Source organism: Hordeum vulgare, chromosome 5H (assembly GCF_904849725.1).
Source record: "Hordeum vulgare subsp. vulgare chromosome 5H, MorexV3_pseudomolecules_assembly, whole genome shotgun sequence".
Lineage (NCBI taxonomy): Eukaryota > Viridiplantae > Streptophyta > Magnoliopsida > Poales > Poaceae > Hordeum > Hordeum vulgare.
The window spans coordinates 321,531,191-321,548,752 of record NC_058522.1 but is presented as its reverse complement, the minus strand read 5'-3'; the positions used below and the strand labels follow the sequence as shown (position 1 = coordinate 321,548,752).

General features: G+C 51.4%; 1 protein-coding gene across 1 annotated transcript; it reads right to left on the bottom strand.

Annotated features, from left to right (window-relative positions):
* Positions 1-8,913: 8,913 nt before the first annotated feature.
* On the bottom strand, positions 8,914-11,016 carry LOC123452834. Its single transcript, XM_045129557.1, has one exon. It carries the CDS (start codon positions 10,431-10,433, stop codon positions 9,498-9,500), a length of 936 nt encoding a protein of 311 aa, XP_044985492.1. The 5' UTR covers positions 10,434-11,016; the 3' UTR covers positions 8,914-9,497.
* Positions 11,017-17,562: the final 6,546 nt, after the last annotated feature.

Here is a 17,562-nt window from a genome sequence, read left to right as displayed (position 1 = left end):
ATCTTTATCAAGCCCATTAAAAGAGGACGTCCAATTCCTTGCTTCCTCTGTGGCCTCCTTTGGAGATGTTACCGGTTTAGTCACCAACCACGCCAAAAGCCTTGTGGCTCCTATTCGATGTGAAAACGTTGACCTTGACAATATTCTACATGCCTTCCTTGCTGTCTGTACTTTGTTTCCAATGAGATACCTTGGGCTCCCGCTATCCGTCAAACGTCTCAAGAGGATCCATTTTCAGCATCTTGAGGACAAGGTCGTTGGCAAGCTCTCACCCTGGCAAGGAAGACGTGTCGCTACTGTTGGCCAGGTTGTTCTTGTCAAAGTTGTCCTCACTGGCATCGCCATTTACCATATTACGCCTATTGATATCCCGGTAGAGGTTCTCAAGAAGATTGACTGTATTCATCGCACCTATCTTTGGGCGATAGCGGATAAGGTTTCCAGTGGGAAATGCAAAGTGATTTGGGACCTTGTTTGCAAGCGAAAGAAGCATGGTGGCCTGGGTGTGCTCAATTTAAACAAATTTTCCAAGGCTCTTAGACTTCGGTGGCTCTGGTTTGAATGGAAAGAGCCCACAAAACCGTGGATTGGTATGGGTACGTCATGCACGAACAAGGACAAAGATTTTTTTTTGTGGCTGCCACTATGGTCACGGTTGGCAATGGGCGTATAGCCAAATTCTAGAACTCCTCTTCACTGAATGGTTTGCGCACACGTGATATTGCGCGTGGCATCTTTGATCTATCCAAAAAGAAAAAAATGATTGGTCCAACAAGCTTTAACAAACAACATTTGGATCTCTCACATCGACATCTCCAATGGCCTAACCCTTGACCACGTTCAACAGTTTGCCAACCTCTGGGAAAAGATTGCTCAGGTCACACTTGCGGAAGATATGGAGGATTCCATTATATGGATGTTCACCAAGGACGGTTTGTATTCTGCCTCATCTGCTTATAAGGCGCAATTTGAGGGCCTTACTACGTGAGGCATGATCAATTGAGTGTGGAAGGTGTGGGCTCCTCCGCGGTGCAAATTTTTCACCTAGCTTGCTCTTCAGAATAGGATTTGGATATCGGATCGCCTTATTCGTCGTGGATGGCCCAACTGCGGTCTTTGCCCCCTTTGCAAGCAAAGTCAGGAATCGGCAGCTCATCTCTGTTACACTTGCTAAACATATGGAGGATTCCATTATCTCGAAGTTCACGAATGACGTTTGTATCTGGAGGGCCTCGGTCTGGGAATGGTGGATCTGAGATGTTCATATTCGTAGCGAAACCTCCAAGGCGCTTGCTTCGCTGAGGATGCTCATTTCTAAGAGATTTGGTCAGAACGCAATGCTAGAATCTTCCGCAACACAGCTGCTCCTTCAGCGGTTATTATTAGCAAGATTAAGGAGGAGCTGTCTCTTTGGGCTTTGACAGATGTCAAACAATTTCGCCAAGGATGCTCATTTCTTAAGAGATTTGGAACGCAGTGTTAGAATCTTCCGCAACACGGCTGCTCCTTCAACGGTCATTACTAGCAAGATTAAGGAGGAGCTGTCTCTTTGGGCTTTGACGGATGTCAAACAATTGAGTATTGTAATGGCACAGTAGACCTTTACTTCTTTTGCCACCTTGTGGCTTTGTCTAAACCTTCTTCCTTATTCAATGAAATGGTAAATCCTTTGCCTTGTTCCAAAAACATAAATACATATATACTTCCTCCGTTTCTAAATATAAGTCATTTAAAAATTTCCACTAAAAAACTACATACAGATGTATATATACAGGGGCGGAGCCAGCAATCTGGCATGCCTTGGCGGCTGCCACACCTAAATTTGCTGCAAATACTGGTGTACTAGTATATATTTCACGTGTTTGGATATTTGGTATCGTAAAAGAGTTCCTACCTTAGCTGTGCAACCGTTCCTCCTTATGTCTGATGGATTATTGTTGGTGGCCCATGGGTCATTGGCCTGATTGTCGGTGACCTGATTGCACGTTTTCACATAAGTAAAACCGCTAGCGATTACAATTTCTGCTATCATGTATGCAGGCACCACTATGGCAGGGCACACGAGCACAACAGCAGTCGGCGAGCAATGACCGTAGAGCGGTATATAGTGGCCATCGGCTAGCCAGGCAAGGCAGAGACCGACGAGGCTGTGAGGATGAATACCCAGATTGCTTTTAAGAAAAAGGCAGCAAATACCGAAATACGCAACGATTTTTTTTGACCATTCTAGTGCTCTTGGTTTACTCTTTGTGATTTTGTTATGCATTATTTTTTTCTTTATAAATCCGCCACACCTAAAAATAATTCTTGCCTCCGCCACTGTATATATACATGCATTAGAGCGTAGATTCATTTATTTTGTTTCGTATTGTTATGACCGGTACAACGTACCAACGGAGGAGGCCCAATGGACAGGGTTAATTACGGGCTTAGCCCAAGTTATCTTACCTATCTTAGAAGTCCAAGTTATATTAGAGTCCAAGCTATCTAGGGTTTAGTGGAGGCTGTCCTCCTTTATAAACACATGTACCCCTTCGATATTAATCAGACAATAAACAGTATATTCTGTTGTCATCTCCCTCACGAGACGAGAGCCCCAAACCCTAGCCGCCTCCCTCTCTCTCTCTCACGCCGCGACGGCGCCCAACCGCTGGCGCCGGCGTCCCCAACCTCGCAGCCCGCACTTCCACCCCTACAATCTACGTCCGAGACCTGGTAGAACCCTAGCCTCTACCAATTTGGTATCAGGTAGCTTGGGTTCGATGAGTTTGTCGGACCTTCCCACCACCACCGCCGCCGCCACCACCGCCTTCCCCGCCACCTCACAGCAGCCGCTGCCGCCGCACCACTCACCGCCGCCGGCCACCTCAGGTCCGGCCGCCTCCGGTCCCGCGGCCCTGGCGGCCGAACCCGCCCCCGTCCTCTCCCCGGCGGAGATGTCCTCGGCGATCCGCGACCTCAACCTGGCGGTCTCGAACCTCCGGATTCTCCTCCAGGCTCCGTACGCAACCCCGCCACCACCGCCTCCGCCGGCGGCGCCCTTCGCGCCACCGCCCCCGACGACTGTCGTGCCCCAGGGCCTGTCGATCACCCAGGTCCGGTGGCCGCCGTCGCCGTCCCCGCTACCGACGTGGATGGACACGCCGACCTACACGACGGCGCCACTACAGCCGACGGTGTTGCAGCCACCCGCCCCCACCTTCGGGGGGTTCGGCGGGTACACTGATCCGTACGCCGAGAGCTCCGTGGTGCCGCAACACTCTCCTTCCGCTGCGCTAGGCCGTCACGAGGGCACCTACGCGGCCTCGCCACACGTGCAGCAGCCACCCCGCTTCACCAAGCTGGAGTTCGCCACCTACGACAGCACCATCGACCCCCTGAACTGGCTCAATCAGTGCGACCAGTTTTTCAGGGGGCAGCGGACCATGGCGTCCGACCGCACGTGGATCGCCTCCTACCACCTCCGTGGCGCCGCCCAGCCTTGGTACTACGCCCTCGAGCAGGACAAGGGCGGGATGCCTTCATGGGAGCGCTTTCGCGACCTGTGTCTCCTCCGGTTCGGCCCCCCCATACGTGGGAGTCGCTTGGCCGAGCTCGGTCGCCTTCCCTTCACCACCTCGGTGCAGGACTTCGCCGACCGCTTCCAGACGTTGGCCTGCCATGCGCCTGACGTCACGGCTCGCCAACGCGCCGAGCTCTTCGTCGGCGGCCTTCCCGACCACATCCGCATCGACGTCGAGATGCGCGACCCCCAGGACCTGCAGATGGCCATGTATTACGCACGCGCGTACGAGCAGCGCGCCAACGCCCTGCAGCAGGCGTTCCCGGGCCGCGGCCCGCGTTCCCCGACCCGACCCGCCCCGGCGGCCGCCACCTCGACACGCCCCGCCCTGCCGGCCGCTACGGCGGCTGCCCCCGCGCCGACACGCACCTTCCGGCGCTTGACGTCGGCCGAGCAGCTCGAGCGGCGCCGCAAGGGCCTGTGCTTCAACTGCAACGAGCCGTATGCGCCGGGTCATACGTGCGCCCGCCTGTTCTACTTGGAGACCGTCGACGACGCGGAGGTGGAGGCCCTCACCGCGGAGCTCGACACCACCACACTCTCCGAGGCCGGCGTCACGACCTACGGGCCGGTCGACGCGACCGCCTTCGTCGTCTCCCTTCATGCCATGGCTGGCATCAAGACGGCAAAGACGATGCTGCTTTCGGTGACGATCAACGGGGAGCTTCTGACCGCGCTCGTGGACACGGGTTCGACGCACAACTTCCTGTCCGGGGACGCCATGCGCCGCCTCGCACTCCAACCGGCGGGCTCGGAGAAGTTCAGCGTCACCGTCGCCAACGGGGACCGCCTTGCTTGCCAGGGGGTGGCGCGGCAGGTTCCCGTCCTCATCGGCGACGAGCCGTTCTCCATCGACTGCGTCGGCATCAACCTGGGCTGCTACGACTTCATCCTCGGCATCGACTTCCTGTCCACTCTCGGCCCCATCCTTTGGGACCTCGATGTGTTGTCCCTCATCTTCTGGCGTGAGGGCGGCCGTCGCGTTCAGTGGACAGGCATCGGCGGCTCCGGCGCCGTGACTCCACAGCTCCAGTTGATGGCGTCCGCACTGGACGAGGCGCATCCCCTCCTGGCCGACCTCCTGCAGCAGCACAGCGACATCTTCGACGAGCCACAGGGCCTCCCTCCCGTGCGGCCCTGTGACCACCGCATCCACCTGCTGTCGGACACGGCACCTGTAGCAGTGCGTCCGTACCAGTACCCTCAGCTGCAGAAAGACGAGCTCGAGCGTCAGGTGGCGGTCATGCTCGCGCAGGGCATCATCCGGATTTCGACATCGCCGTTCTCAGCCCCGGTGCTCCTTGTGCGCAAGTCCGACGGCACATGGCGCTTCTGCATCGACTACCGCGCCCTCAACGCCCTGACGTCCAAGGACAAGTTCCCCATCCCCGTCGTGGATGAGCTCTTGGACGAGCTACACGGAGCGCGCTTCTTCACCAAGCTCGACCTTCGCTCGGGCTACCATCAGGTGCGCATGCACCCTGACGACATCGAGAAGACGACGTTCCGCACTCACCATGGCCACTTCGAGTTCCTGGTGATGCCGTTCGGCCTCTCCAACGCGCCGACGACCTTCCAGGCCCTGATGAACGACGTGCTCAGCCCATACTTGCGCCGCTTTGTGCTTGTTTTCTTTGATGACATTCTCATCTACAGTGCATCTTGGGCGGAGCATCTACAACATGTGGCCATCATCTTCAACGAGCTTCGAGCGCATCGTCTTCACCTCAAGCGCTCGAAGTGCTCGTTCGGCACGACCTCCGTCGCGTACCTGGGGCACGTCATCTCGGCGGACGGGGTAGTGATGGACGCGGACAAGGTCGCCGCCGTCGCCGCGTGGCCGATCCCGCGGTCACCGCGGGCGCTCCGCGGCTTCTTGGGCCTCGCCGGCTACTACCGGAAGTACATCCGGGACTTCGGCCTCATCGCCGCGCCACTGACGCGTCTCCTTTGACGCGACGCCTTCTCCTGGGACGAGGAGGCGACTACGGCATTCGAGGCTCTCCAGCGGGCGCTCACGACGGGACCCGTCCTCCAGATGTCGGACTTCGATACGCCGTTCATCGTGGACTGCGACGCCTCTGCATCGGCTTCAGCGCCGTCCTTCACCAGGGCGAGGGACCGCTCGCCTTCTTCAGCCGCCCCTTCGCCGCTCGCCATCACAAGCTCGCGGCCTACGAGCGCGAGCTTATTGGGCTGGTTCAGGCGGTGCGCCACTGGCGGCCTTATCTTTGGGGCCGGTCATTCCGTGTGCGCACGGACCACTACAGCCTCAAGTTCTTGCTGGGCCAGCGCCTCTCTACAGTTTCGCAACACCAATGGATCAGCAAGCTCTTTGGCTTCGACTTCACCGTTGAGTACCGCCCCGGCCGTCTCAACACGGTCGCCGACGCCTTGTCCCGCCGCGACACTGAGGATGTCGCGGACGACATCGCCATGGCTGGCACTATCATGTGCATTCGCTCTGGGCCATCTTTCGTCTTCATCAACGACATTCGCCGGGCAACGTCGACGGCCGTGGACGCCCAGGGCCTGCGCCAGCGCCTTGACGCCGGCGAGCTGGACGCGCCCTGGCGCTTGGACAAGGGGCTACTCCTACATGGCCGCCGCATCTTCGTGCCCGACCATGGCGACCTGCGCCACCAGGTCCTGACCTTGGCGCACTCTGCAGGGCACGAGGGCGTGCAAAAGACTCTCCATCGTCTCCGTGCTGATTTTTACATCCCCGGTGATGGCGCGATGGTCCGTGACTGGGTGCGGTCGTGTGTGACGTGCCAGCGGAACAAGACGGAGACACTACGACCCGCGGGTCTACTGCAGCCGCTGGACGTACCCTCCCAGGTGTGGGCGGATATTTCCATGGACTTCATCGAGGGCCTTCCCAAGGTGGGCGGCAAGTCCGTCATCCTCACGGTGGTTGACCGCTTCTCCAAGTACGCGCACTTCATCGCCCTGGGTCATCCATATACAGCCGCCTCCGTGGCGCGGGCCTTCTTCGACGGCATCGTCCGCCTCCACGGTTTTCCGTCGTCTATCGTCAGCGATCGTGATCCCGTGTTCACGGGACATGTCTGGCGGGATCTCTTTCGACTGGCGGGCGTGAAGCTCCGCATGAGCAGGACGTTCCACCCTCAGACAGACGGCCAATCCGAGGTGGTCAACAAGGTGATCGCCATGTACCTGCGTTGTGTTACTGGTGATCGTCCACGAGCTTGGGTGGACTGGTTGGCATGGGCGGAGTACTGCTACAACACCTCCTATCACTCCGCCCTGCGCACCACGCCTTTCGAGGTGGTCTACGGGCGCCCACCTCCGGCGATGCTCCCTTACGAGCCTGGGATGGCTCGGTCCGAGACGGCGGGCGACTTACTCCGCACCCGCGACGACATTCTGGCTGAGGCACGCCAGCGTCTTCTCCAAGCACAGCAGCTGGCTCGGAAGTACTATGATGCTCATCATCGCGAGGCGGAGTTCGCGGTGGGCGATTGGGTGTGGCTGCGTCTCGTTCACAGGACCACGCAGTCTCTGGACCCGCGCTCCAAGCGCAAATTGGGACCTCGCTACGCCGGTCCCTTTCATGTGCTGGAGCGTGTCGGCACACTCGCATACCGCTTGGAGCTGCCAGCTGGTTCTCGCCTCCACGACGTCTTCCATGTCGGCTTACTGAAGGCCTATCGCGGGGACCCTCCTGCAACGACACCGGCCCTTCCTCCTACTTCGGATGGCCGCCTCCTTCCAGCTTCCGCACAGGTGGCGAAGGTGCTACAGGCGCAGCAGCGCCGCGGCGTCTGGCATGTCTTGGTACAATGGACCGGCCTGCCAGAGGAGGAAGCGACTTGGGAGAAGCTCGATGATTTCCGCCAGCAGTTTCCAGATGTTCAGCTCGAGGACAAGCTGTTTGAGAAGGCGGGGAGAGATGTTATGACCGGTACAACGTACCAACGGAGGAGGCCCAATGGACAGGGTTAATTACGGGCTTAGCCCAAGTTATCTTACCTATCTTAGAAGTCCAAGTTATATTAGAGTCCAAGTTAGAGTCCAAGCTATCTAGGGTTTAGTGGAGGCTGTCCTCCTTTATAAACACATGTACCCCTTCGATATTAATCAGACAATAAACAGTATATTCTGTTGTCGTCTCCCTCAGGAGACGAGAGCCCCAAACCCTAGCCGCCTCCCTCTCTCTCTCTCTCTCTCTCACGCCGCGACGGCGCCCAACCGCCGGCGCCGGCGTCCCCAACCTCGCAGCCCGCACTTCCATCCCTACAACCTACGTCCGAGACCTGGTAGAACCCTAGCCTCTACCACGTATGTAGTCCCTTAATGGAATTTTTAAAAAGACTTATATTTAGAAACGGAAGAAGTACATAGAGCATCATCTAGTGATGGCCCTGTAATGAACATATACCGACGCATTTGCTTGCAGATGCAGTATGTGCTACCAATTCAGCACTCCGGTTTGCTTGTGCCACACATTTCAGCAAACATATCCACTGAAAACAGGGCACCTCTAAAGAATGCGTACTCTCAACTTTGAAACTGGCAATGGGCAACAGACATCTGGCTGCTAAAACATTCTCCCTCCGTCCAAAAAAATGCTCTGATATTATGAAACGGAGGGAGTAATGATTAAGTTATGACAACAGATAATCATCGGTTCCCTCGACAATTACATAATCTTCTAACACAAGAATAAACGTGTGCAAAGTATATACTACTCCCTCTGTTCCTAAATATAAGTCTTTCTAGAGATTTTATTAAAAGACTACATACGGATGTATATAGACATACTTTAGAGTATAGATTTACTCATTTTGTTTCGTATGTAGTCATCTAATAAAATATCTTAAAAGACTTATATTTAGAAACGGAGGGAGTACAAAACACATGCTCAGAAAGTATGACCTGAAGCCAGCTCACAAGATGGCTGGTGTTCAAAGCCCACTTCCGAAGAAATTTTACGACAAGAGGACCTGAGAATGCATACCTTTTATAAATGACACTGTTAAAGCATAACAAGAGTTACACTTTCATAAATCAGTCCGGGCACATACTTTACACAATAATTTATTAAAAGTCAAGAGTTGCATAAAGTTCGTACTAAATTATACTACCAACAACAGAATGCCTCTTGTTTAAACCATAAATCATCTAAAGCTTCAGCCAGCAACAGCCCGATGCCAGCATTGTTGGTGCTAATTTATGAACAACGATAAAGCAACCCTTTTTAGGGAAATGATAATGACACCCTAGTAAGCTTAGTATCATATTAATTTGGAATTACATCATAACAACAAATCATCAACAGACTGCGGAACAAGAAATTAGAAATGTAACGAGAAGGAAACGGAAAGTTCACACCACATACAAATTGTATATCTTAAAACAAGTGACCATGAAATCTAAGTTATCAGGATAATTACCAAAACGGCATGTACATTATCATGTAATCATCTCAACAGGTGTCTGAACAGGAAAACTAAACAGGGCGAAAATGGAACTGATCCCAAACTATAATTAATTTCAAAGAAACAGGACCATGTCGTTTGCAGTGAGTGTTACCCAGCTTTACCACTAACCTACTTCCTCTGAAATACAGCGTCCCAAAAAAGTTTGCGGGATTCCAAATCTGACTTGATAAATTCACTTCTCCATTGTTTTGGAGATGAAGAGAGGTCCTTAGCATGAACATGGCAACTATGAATACCAATTATAGCCATCGAATGAAAATTAACCTTCGAAATAGACCCACCAAAAGAGTGCCTTAGCACACAAGGGCAGGAGCTGAGCCCTGACTTCAGTAATTAGCAACACCGACGGAACACTTGCCACCTTCAACCACCTGATAGACAAATTCCATGCCTCCGGCTCCGGGCATAAATAGTACTAGATGCTTGTTAGTGACGGTTGAACTCTGCAGAAAATCGAACAAAACAAACTATGCAGCATACTCGCTCTCGATCACCGGCTTTGTTCGTGTCCACAACGCTACAGGTGCTTGTGCCCGCCCAACCTGCGCCATGCGCAATGTCTCCCCAACCTCTGAATTCCGCTCCATCACCTCCAACTTCTTGGCCCTTTTATGCCTCACCAGACACAGAAGAACTGAAGATAACAGCCCCAATGCTATGGCGCCCCCAACCACGGCAACGGCAACCTTCCAAGCCTGCGAGTCCCCCTTCGTGCGACCTCCGGCAGCCGGTATCGGCGGGGCAATTGCGCCGGGTGGCAATGGAGCCGGAGCACCCTCACTGGAGTTCACCACTATCGAGAAGTGCCCTTGGCGATACGTAGCACACACGTTGCCTGCCTCTGGGCCCCGGAACTGCGGCACACCGTCCAAGTCAAACCACACACACCGTGGTGCTGGGCCGCCTGACGGCGCCGCCATGGCATTGCTGAAATTTACAAGAATCGGGCTTCCTGAGGCGACGATGTTCAGCTCCGGCAACCCCACTGCCGAAAGGTTGACAGCATCATAGGCCAGCAGCCCAAGCACCGGCGAGAGGTAGGTGTGTCCGGGGGGAGGCGGGTAGTAGTGCTGCGACCAATTGCCCAGGTCGTGGTACACGAGCACCATCCTCTCCACGCGCCGCTGCGCGATGACGCCGGTGGGCAGGCCGAACTGGAAGTACTGGGACAAACCTTTCCTCCGGAGGCTGCCGCTGCGCAGGCGGAGCGCGGACACCGAGACGCCAGCGAGGTTGCCGGGGACGGTGGCATTGTAGACAATGCCGGTGCGCGGCCGGACGAGGGCCCGGTACGCGTACTCCTGCAGCATTGCGTCCAGGGCCCTCGCCGGCTGCTGCGCCGCAACCGGAGAAGAGCGCAAGAACAGCAGTTGGAGGAGGCAGACGCATACGAGGAAATCCATGGGCACCACGGCTCCGCCAGGATTTCAAGAGTGGTGAGAAAGCCGGCAGGGCGGGAGGCAAGCTCGAGAAGAAGAGTCAGGAGGATCCGCTCGTCATCCACTAACGCGGCAAAGATTGGCGCGCGTACGAGAATTACCACCTCCGCCTCTTAACTCGGGGGAACAAGGACGAGATTCGGGGCGGGGAACCTTGGGATTCTCCACAAGGACGCGCATTTACTGCACCCACCCCGCACGGGCGGGCCAGCTCTCTACGGAGCAATCTCGAGCGCAGAGCAATGGAGATGGAAGCTACGACGGGACAAAGACAGGACTTGAAAACAAGATTGGATTGTTTAAATATACTAGTACCTATTTTTTTACCCCCGAGAGAGTAAGAACAGGCTCTGGAATTGGTAGGGAATGAGCAGCGAATCAATCTCGGAGGAATCAGAGCGGAGAGACCGGTGGCCACGGGATTTGGGACGATTGCAACGCGGGGGAGCAGGAGGGGAAGAGGGTTTGGGGATTGAGATCGAAAGGAGAAGAGAACGGGGGAGTGAAGTGGAGGAGCGGAGAGAATTCTTGGTGAGGGTCATAGTGGGAATTTACAAAAAAAATTAGAGGTTTAGTGGGAATTAAAGACGCGAGGCATACAGCTGTCACGGCACGGGAAGTTACCCTTCTGCCCCTACGAGGCTGAGCTGCGTGTAGCGCACTGTCTCCGCTGGCTGATGTGCTTGTCCATGTCCAGGGTGTCCTCTTCCGTAACGTTTGGATTATTCTGAGGGGCTTTCTTCAGTTTGTTGCATGTAAAACATGCTCTCCTGCTGTAAAGGAGAGGCATCGGTTCCATCACAAGGTCAATGGCAGGTGGGGCCCACCATCCAGTCACAACCTGCCACCATAAAAATAGTAAAAGGGAAACTTTAGGGCCGGGGAGCCAGCCGAACCCTCAGTCGATCGCGTGCGAGCCTTACCATCATTTTTCATGACGCGTCACGAAAGTTTTTTTTTTTTTGAGAAACGGAAGCGCTTCTTAAATCGTTTTCTCCACGTGCATCACGAGAGCGCTCCTCGAATCGTTTTTTCCACGTACACCTTCTTCTTCTTCTTCCCTACAACTCCGCAACTGCTCCTTTTCTCCTATCTTCGCCGTCACACGTAGCGGGCCGCCATGACGTGCCCTTGCTGATAGGGCAAGCCACGACGGGGGCGAAGAAGACAACATGACACACAAGTCACGACGGGAAGAGTTGCAAGAGGACGTGTGCGACGTTAGTGACCATCGGTGACGCGCAACCAGCCATGGTGAGCGACCAACCATGGCGTGCGACAATGGAAATATTGTTGGAACCATTCATTTCTAAAGCCGAGGGCTGTTACATCCGACGGCGAGGGATCTTACAACCGACAATTTTTTTGTTAGAACCAATTACATGATTTGGTCACTGATTTTTTTTATTTGCTGCAAATAGTGTTTTGATTTGCTATTACTAGTGTTTTCATTTGCTACTACCGGCGACAACCTTTTTTTGCGACATAATTGGTGAAGATGATGCAACCTTGATGACGGGTGAAAAACGTTTTTTTGCTGCAAACCATGATGTTTTTTGCTACCACCAGCTGCAGGGGGAGATCTCCATAATATAAATCATCAATGTGCATTTGCAGTCCAAAGCAAATTCCTCAATCATGCACATCTTGAGGGGAGTTTCTCCATATCTTGCAATCAAATTCCTCAAACTCTCTACTTACACTTCATATTTTTATTTCTGTTGAAAACTTAACATATTTGTCATCAACCACCAAAAAGGGGGAGATTGTAAGTGCATCTAGTGTCCCTTAGTGATTTTGGTGGATTGAAGACTTACAGGTTAAGAGACCGATATGTTTGTGAGTGTATACATGCTCTATAAGTCGCTGAGGAGTTTGAGTTATTCGAAGAATATCGACCCCTAAAACTGTATGTCTTCGGGTGAAGACTTTGGTCTTTCCTTGAAGACTTTGATAGCGAACACATTGCTATTCCTCATGAAGACACTGAAGATGAGGAATTCGGTGTGTCCAGAAGAAAATGCTCTGAAGACTTTGAAGCTTGAATATTTACTCTTTTTGTTTCATTTTCTTCATTCTTGAGTCATAGGAACACCATACTATTAAAGGGGGTCAAGGTAATACTAAGGAAAGATTTCCTCATGATGCTCAACTCAAACCTACACATACCAAATCCTTCAAGTGAGGAACATGAGAGACATGAGGACTTTCACAGTTGAAAGTTCCGATCGTTGCCGCGTTGCGCGCCACCTGTCCCCAATCCTATCGACACAACGGTCATATCATTGTGGGCAATAATGTCATATCATGTCGGGATGCTCCCAGGTTATAAATAGCCACCCCACAACCACTAGTTGGCTGGCTGCTTCGAGAGAAATTGATACTTGTCATATAAAGCAACCCAATTCCTCGAGGACTTTGAGCAAAAATCATCAAGTGAGGAAAAACTCCAAACACCCAAACCAAAACCCAAAACCCAAAGTGATTGAGCACCACTGAAGAGATTGTTCCTGTATGGAACCGACACTTGTTACCTTTTGTTAGAGCATATATCTCCATATGTGGTTTTGGTAATTGATGACAATTCCTATGGACTAATGGTTGCCTTAAGTTATACTTATAGGATTTGTCCATAGGCACTTCTTGAAGTCCATCTGTTGGGTTCAAGGAGTTTATATGATGACCAAGGTGGTATTCAAGGTATTATCCAAAGAATGGTCATAGAGACACAAGGTTGATCAAGATCTCAGACAAAGATTAAATCAAGATGATCGACACACAAAGCGTACAAGATGTACCGAGAGGGATCAAGTGATCCCATGGTATGGTAAGCATTGTCCATTACGTGTTTGTGTACTAACCCATGGTCTTCGTGAGAGTTCTATGTGGGGGTTAGGTGTGTTTCCATGGGCTTGCGTCAAAGGGAAGATCTCATACAACCCATGGAGTATGACGTCAAGTTGTGATCATCATCAATGGTTGATCAAGATCCCAGACAAAGAGTAAATCAAGATGATCAACACACAAAGCATACAAGATGTACCGAGAGGGATCAAGTGATCCCGTGTAAGCATTGTCCATTACGTGTTTGTGTACTAACCAATGGTCTTCGTGAGAGTTCTATGTGGGGGTTAGGTGTGTTTCCATGGGCTTGCGTCAAAGGGAAGATCTCATACAACCCATGGAGTATGACGTCAAGTTGTGATCGTCATCAAGATTGCGATGTGCAAGTTCAAGTGGATCAACACGAAGATAGCATGCTTGAAGCTTGCCGTCCATTGTGGTGGCAATGGACTTGTGAAGATATGCTGAAGAGTGGCTCACCCATAGTGAGTATGGGGGAGCAATCAACTAGTCTTCATCAAGCCAACGCAATCAAGAAAGGTGGTCCATCTTGAGGAAGCCAAGATCATCATCATCTAGCTCAAGAGGACGAGGTGCAAGGTATAGGTTTGCCCTTGATAGGTTTTCTGGTTAGGATAGATTGCTGTACTATCAAGGGGGGATCTCAAGTGAGTAGCTTGATCGTATCGTTCGTTGAGAGCTCAAACCATTTGCATCCTTGCATCATACTTCTTGGTTCTTGTTTGGTGTTTCTCTTTGTGAGTTTTAGAGCTTATGGTCATCTTCGTGACAAGCTCGAGTTCATCGAAAACGGAGTCCATATGCATCTACTATGATGTTTTCGATGTTGGAGTTTTTGCCGGTTCTTCATTCATAGAGATCTCACATCTCTATATCATTGGCATTTTCATATCTGCATGGTCTTAATATTTCCAACAAGCTGTTTGGATAGCTCTTGTCGTCCTGAATCCAACAAGCTTGGGTTTGCTTGATTCGGAGCTCGTATGCGAAAGTTATGGCTGTTTCAGTGGCGAGCGGTAGTACCGCTGGACCTAGCGGTAGTACCGCTAGAGTTGGCGGTAGTACCGCTGGCCCTAGCGGTAGTACCGCCACTGGTCAGCGGTAGTACCGCTGGCTGGCGGTAGTACCGCCACTGGTCAGCGGTAGCACCGCTCCACGAGCTTAGTACCGCCTGCCTAGCGGTTGTTCGTGGACGGACCTTTTTGCGAAGACTTTCTTGGCGGTGGTAGTGCCTTTGCACTACCAGGGGCCCAGCGGTAGTACCGCTGGGACGAGCGGTAGTACCGCTGCAGCCAGCGGTAGTACCGCTAGCTGGCGGTAGTACCGCCCCTGGTCAGCGGTAGTACCGCTGCAGCCAGCGGTAGTACCGCTGGGCTCGGGCTGTAAGTGGGGGTAACGGTTTGATTCCTTCCCCAACTATATAAAGGGGGTCTTCTTCCCCCTTGGCCTTATCCATTCGTTGAGCTCTTGTTCTACCTCCATTGTTGACATTCTTAGAGTTTGCTTACTCTCAATCCCTCCAATGATTCTTGCTTGTTCTTGAGGGAGAAGAGAGAGGAGATCTAGATCCACATCTCCACCAATCACTTTCTCCTCTATGTGAGGGGAACCCCTTGGATCTTGATCTTGGAGTTCTTTGTGAGCTCCTTGTTCTTCCTCTCATACTTCTCCATAGCTTTTGTTGTTGTGGAGGGATTTGAGTGTGAGGGACTTGACCACTTCGTGTGTTCTTGCCATTGCATTAGTTGCATCGGTTTGAGTTCTCCACGGTGATACGTGGAAGTGAGAAGTTGAGAAGCTTACTACCTTTGGTACTTAGTACCCTAGATATTGTTCTTCGTGGATGCTTTGGCATCCTAGAAGCTTGGTGGTGTCTCGGAGCTCAATCATTGTGGTGTGAAGCTCCCGGCAAGCGTCGGGGCCTCCAATTAGGTTGTGGAGATAGCCCCGAGCAATTTGTACGGGTATCGGTAACCGCCCCCAAGGGTTGCCACGTGTACGGGTTCGGTGACCGCCCCCAAGGTTTGCCATTTGTACGCGTTCGGTGACCGCCCTCAAGGGTCCCTTAGTGGAATCACAACATCTTGCATTGTGCGAGGGCGTGAGGAGATTACGGTGGCCTTAGTGGCATCTTGGGGAGCATTGTGCCTCCACACCGCTCTAACGGAGATTAGCATTCGCAAGGGTGTGAACTTCGGGATACATCATCGTCTCCCCGTGCCTCGGTTATCTCTTACCCGAACCCTTTACTTATGCACTTTAATTTGTGATAGACATATTGTTTATTGTAATATATCTTGCTATCACTTAGTTGTTTATCTTGCTTAGCATAAGTTGTTGGTGCACATAGGTGAGCCTAGTTGTTTGTACGTTTTGTGCTTGACATATTAAACGTTAGTTTTATTCCGCATTTGTTCAAGCCTAAACCTTAATTATTTTAAAGCGCCTATTCACCCCCCCTCTAGGCGACATCCACGTCCTTTCACCTTTGAGGACTGTGCATCCTCCAGATGGTTAGGCGTCATGGTCTAGAGCATCCAGCAGTCAATTGTGGATCGATGGGTGACCGAATTTGTGAGGGTTTGGAAGTCTGCCCTGAAGAATTACCACGAGTGTTGGGCGAGGACTGTGTGTCCTTAGCTCAAGGAGACTACGTTAGGGATTGTGTGTCCTTTGGTTTAAATACCAAGCCGCTCCAAATCAGACATACATCAATCACAGCAGTTGGAACTAGGTCATCAAACCATTGTCTTCATCGAGCTACGGGTTCTATTTCTTCAACTCTCTCATTTCCTCAATTGCATGTTGATGAATTTGATCTGTACTGTTTGAAGAATTTGACTGAAGACTTTCTTTGAATTCCTCACCTCAAATTCTTCATCTAAGTTATTCATCACCTATATATCCTGTTTACATGACCTGTGCAAACCGAATACTTCTACTCACTCTGAGGACTTAGCTATAGTCGCTTTTGCATATCTGTTTAAGTACTATTTCCGCTGCACGCGGTTTATGACTGAGGACTTTCCTCACTAAGAATTTCGTCAGTGATGAATTCGTAAAAAATGCTTATTCACCCCCTCTAATCGATATAACGCACTTTCAATTGGTATCAGATCAAGATACTCCCTTGTTCTGTGTGATTTTGGTTTAATCGCCTGGAGTTTTAGTTATGTCGACCGCAGGTATGATCAAGGTTACTGCGTGTTGTTCTACCTTTGAAGGAAAGGATTTCCCCTATTGGAAGAACAAGATGTGCATGCACCTTGAAGCAATTGACAATGATCTCTGGTATATTATGAAAAATGGTGTTGCCTCCGTCACTTCAACTATTACTATCGCTGGAGTGAAGAGATTCAAGCATATCGACTCTCAAGCGAAGAATATCATGTGTGGCCATCTGAGCAAAGGTCAGTATGGCAGAGTGAGTGCTTTTGGCTCTGTGAAGCTTATCTGGGAAAGGTTGTCCAAGGTCAATGAGGGAGTCTCCACACAACGTGATTCTCGAGTTGATGTTCTTCGCAATCTCTTCAACCACTTCAAGAGACTTGATAATAAAAGCTGCCAAGATACCATTGATCGCCTCACTGACATCTCCAATGAGCTACAGGCTCTTGGAGCCAGAGACATCACTGACCATGAAGTTGTGAAGAAACTTCTATGATCCCTTGATCCATCATTTGACACACTGGTACTGATGATTCAAGAACGGAGAGACTACAAGATGCTTGATCATGCTGATATACTTGAGAGACTGAATACCCATGAATTCCAACAAGAAGAAAAGAGAGACCTTTATGGAGCAAGTTAATCAAGACCTCGTGCGCTGAAGGCAAAGGTTGTTTCCTCATCTAAAGAAGAAGAATCTGATTGCAGTCTTGGTGATCCTGAAGAACTTGGTCGGGAACTTGTTATTCTCATGAGGACATTCCAGAAGTTCTCAAGGCGTGGCCAGTTCGGAAAGTCTTCAAGAAGTGATGTGAGTAAATCAGAATCTCCACCTGAGGACTAGAAGAAAAGAACCTGCCATAAATGCAAGAAATCTGGTCACTACATTGCTGATTGTCCTCGTTGGGTGAAGGAATTAAGGAAGAAGAAGTACAAGGATGACAATTCTGACGACTCGAAGAAAAAGAAGAAATCTTCAAAGTCCTCATCGCACAAGAACACCAATTTTAGAAAGGCTCGAGCACTCATTGGCAAGGAAATGGATTCTTAAGAAGAATCT